This window comes from Tupaia chinensis, unplaced genomic scaffold (genome assembly GCF_000334495.1).
Source record: "Tupaia chinensis unplaced genomic scaffold, TupChi_1.0 Scaffold138346_1, whole genome shotgun sequence".
In the NCBI taxonomy this organism is placed as follows: domain Eukaryota; kingdom Metazoa; phylum Chordata; class Mammalia; order Scandentia; family Tupaiidae; genus Tupaia; species Tupaia belangeri.
Genome location: NW_006198243.1, coordinates 6,087 through 9,372, shown reverse-complemented (window position 1 = coordinate 9,372; position 3,286 = coordinate 6,087). Strand labels below are relative to the sequence as shown.

The 3,286-nt window shown below is 42.1% G+C and overlaps 1 protein-coding gene across 1 annotated transcript; it reads right to left on the bottom strand.

Annotated features, from left to right (window-relative positions):
• Positions 1-4: 4 nt before the first annotated feature.
• On the bottom strand, positions 5-2,572 carry LOC102482750 (aftiphilin-like; the record flags this gene model as incomplete). The annotated part of the gene is given in 3 exon segments (XM_027765419.1): positions 5-804; positions 807-993; positions 995-2,572. Coding segments are annotated over 3 exon segments (2,565 nt in total), but the record flags the coding sequence as incomplete, so codon positions are not given.
• Between the last annotated feature and the right edge of the window lie 714 nt (positions 2,573-3,286).

Here is a 3,286-nt window from a genome sequence, read left to right as displayed (position 1 = left end):
CACTCAGATGCTCTTCTCTTTTCGGTTTCCTGGTAGATGTGCTGGTCTTCTCCACGGTGGACATGAGTCTTGCAAACGCGTCAGTCACATTGAGGCTTGAGGTTGAGATTTCCAGCTTAGAAGTTGTTAACTCATACAATTCTGGATCCACACCATCTAAAGGGTTAGTAAGGCCACTGCTACTCCAGTCAAACTGGACGGGTGGTAGAGACTCCTGGAACTGATCAGATGCACACGTTTTCATCTCTGATGACGTGGTGGCTGTCTGAACAATGGAAGCGATTTTTTCTGCAGCAGATAATGGTTTTAATGGTTCCTTGGTGGGCTCTAACATACCCAGTCCTGCTGCATACATGGGTACTATGACAGGCTGCTTCTTATTGCCGGTGAAGAGAATGTTTCGGGTGTCTATTCCCAAAGAGCACAAAAGCTTCTTGTTGTTATGGGAACCACCTCACTGATATCTCAAGCCATGTGCATCACGGATATCCTGTAGCTCCGTCCAAACATCTAGCAGTTCCCCACTCTCAGCTAAGACCTCTCTTGTTTTTATTGGCAAGGTGCTTGTTTCTAGCAAGTGCTTCAGGAAAACAACTTCCTCTTCAGCATCAGGAACAAATATGGAAGGAAAACATGCTTCAAAAATTCGCTCCAGGCGGTTTAGTAAAGCTGTCTGAACTGAAGTGGCTGATTCCTGTGCATGGCCACCAGCAACTGCTCCTCTGGAAGTTGCTAAAGGGATACTGTGCATTTTAGGGGTTCCTGGAGTAGCCACATTTTCATCTGTCCTATGTGACTGCCAAGCTGGTCTCCAAATGCTGCCCAAGAACAGCTATCTTTTTGTTCATCTTCAAAAGCATTCCAATCTACAACTTGGCTAGGATCAGCTGAACTGAAGTCTGCAAAATCATCAGAGTCTTGAAAAGCACTGCAGTCGTCTTGAATATTTGGCACAGAATCAAAATCTCCAAACTCACCTTCTTGCCCATTTTTTCAGTTTTGTAACAGATTCAGTGCCTGTTCCACTAGACTTTCTTGCCAGCTGACATCCCTCTGATAAGCTCTCCGGTGTTGGTTTTAGGTCTGACTCAGTGAATACCATTTCCTCAGGGCAAGGAAGCACATTCATATCCCCAAATTCTCCAAAGCCATCACTTGGTTCACTAAAATGTGGAAAGTGCTCTGAAGACTCTTCGAACGTGACGTCACTCATTGAATCTTGAGTGCCAGTAACAAAAGGGGGAGTTGTGCCACTGGCTGTGCCAAAGTCACCAAAATCATCCTCATTGGTTTCATTGCAAGTCACAAATTCATTACTACTATCACCGTTTTTCACACTTACAGAATCTTCCAAAGCATTCTCTTCTGTGGAATCCACATTTTGGCTTTGGGGATCAGTAAATTTTCTACTTTCTTCTTTGGAAGAACCAACTTCATCATCAACATCTGAAGTTTTAATAGAATCCATGCATAGGTCAGCACATTTAGAATTAAAAAAATCAAGTTTCCCCTCAGTTTCACATTGTTCTCTCCTAATGGCTTCTGAATTATCAACTGAGTCTACCAAACCCCAAGCCTTTGATTGAGCACTTGAATTTAAAAATTCATCCTGTTGCAGTCCTGGAAGGCCTTGTTTTCCAACATCGAAGCTTCGGTCAGTCGCTAGGCCTATTTCTGAAACACAAACCTGATATTCTCCATCAGCCTCTCCTTTGCTGTCAAAGTTTCTATCCAAAGACACTTTTTATACAGAATTCAGTTCATTGACTCTATTAATTTTATTGTTTTCCTGAATGGCTAGTGATTCTCTATCATTTAAAACCACACATCCTATTTCTTCTAGTTGTATCCTTTCCTTTTTGGAAAATGTGGCAAAATCTGCAAATTCCTCAACAAGACTGGGTGCAGAGTCTAAATTATACTCAGTGCTTTGAGTGCTAAGAGGCTTCCATCCCTTTGAATTGGCTACATTGTCCAGATCATCTGTTCCCTGAGGATTTACAGTTTCTAACACCGCAAACTCATTTGTGAGAATCTCCAGACAAGGAGGCTTTTCACCATTGCAGTTCTCTAACTGCTTATTTTGAAGAACAACATTCACATCAGTTCTAAAATCTCCCAGAGAGAAACTTTCCAGTATTGCAACATTTTGTCTCTGCTCTGATACTTGGTTTAAATCTACTGGCCCTTCCATGCCATCAACAGAAGTAGCTAAGATTTTAGATGAAATGATTTCTTTGCTGGTGGTAGAAAGTAAAACATCAGACTGTCCTTTCACAGGAGTGGCAAGGCAAGCAGTGATGTCCTTATCGTTACCCTTTTTAATGGATTTAAAGCTTGTAAGGCTATCTACATTTTCTGAGAAATCATGAATTGGCATAAAATGGTTTGAAGGTACAAACTCTTCCTTGGGTAGATAATCTGGTGTATCAAAATCAACAAACGCTACACCAGAAGGGCTAACTTCTGAAAATCCACCAAATTCCCCAAATTCATCGTCATCATCATCCTCAGCTCCATTGTCAAGTGGTGGTGGGGATGAAGAGTACATTCGAATGATGTACAGCTCCATTGTTCAGTTGCTTTTCAAATAATTAATTTACACCTGGCTGGTCCGGGGCGGCCGCGATGGGCATGGCTCAGGGGCCAGGGGAGGAACTGACTCCCCGGGGAAGGACTGGCTATTTCGAGACCCATCTGGTTAGATCGGAAGGCAGGCTGCTCCCAGCCCTGTCAGCGCAGCAGCGCCATGGGCACCCACCCGGAGTTTCAGCGCTGCCGCGGGACCCCCATCCCGCTACCCTCCGCCCTCTTCCGCCGCCACCTCCCAATACTACATATTTCTTTACACAATATATTTATCATATTAAATTCCATAAGAAACCCTGTAGTATCATGTATTCACCTTGTTTTACTCAAATTTCTACGTATAAGTCACTTGTCATTTTACAATATATTCATAGAATGTAAAGAGTGGTTGATGTTACCCTTCAGCATAGTATAAGAAGGATTTATTCAAGTTTCCTAAAATAAAGTCCAGTATTAACACTCTATTATAATTGGCTATTTATCTTTGCATAAATGCTCCCTATGAGACATGTATTTCTGAGAAAGGGCCACTCATTCCCCATCTCTGGAAGGAGTTTAAAAAATATTTCAGGAGAGAGAAGACATCTGACTTCTGAGCAGGAACATTTGTAGTATGAATGACAAAGGAGAGAATTAAAAATTGATGATATTGAGAAAGGCAAAAAGTTTTGTTCTGATTTTTTTTTTGGCATAGTAT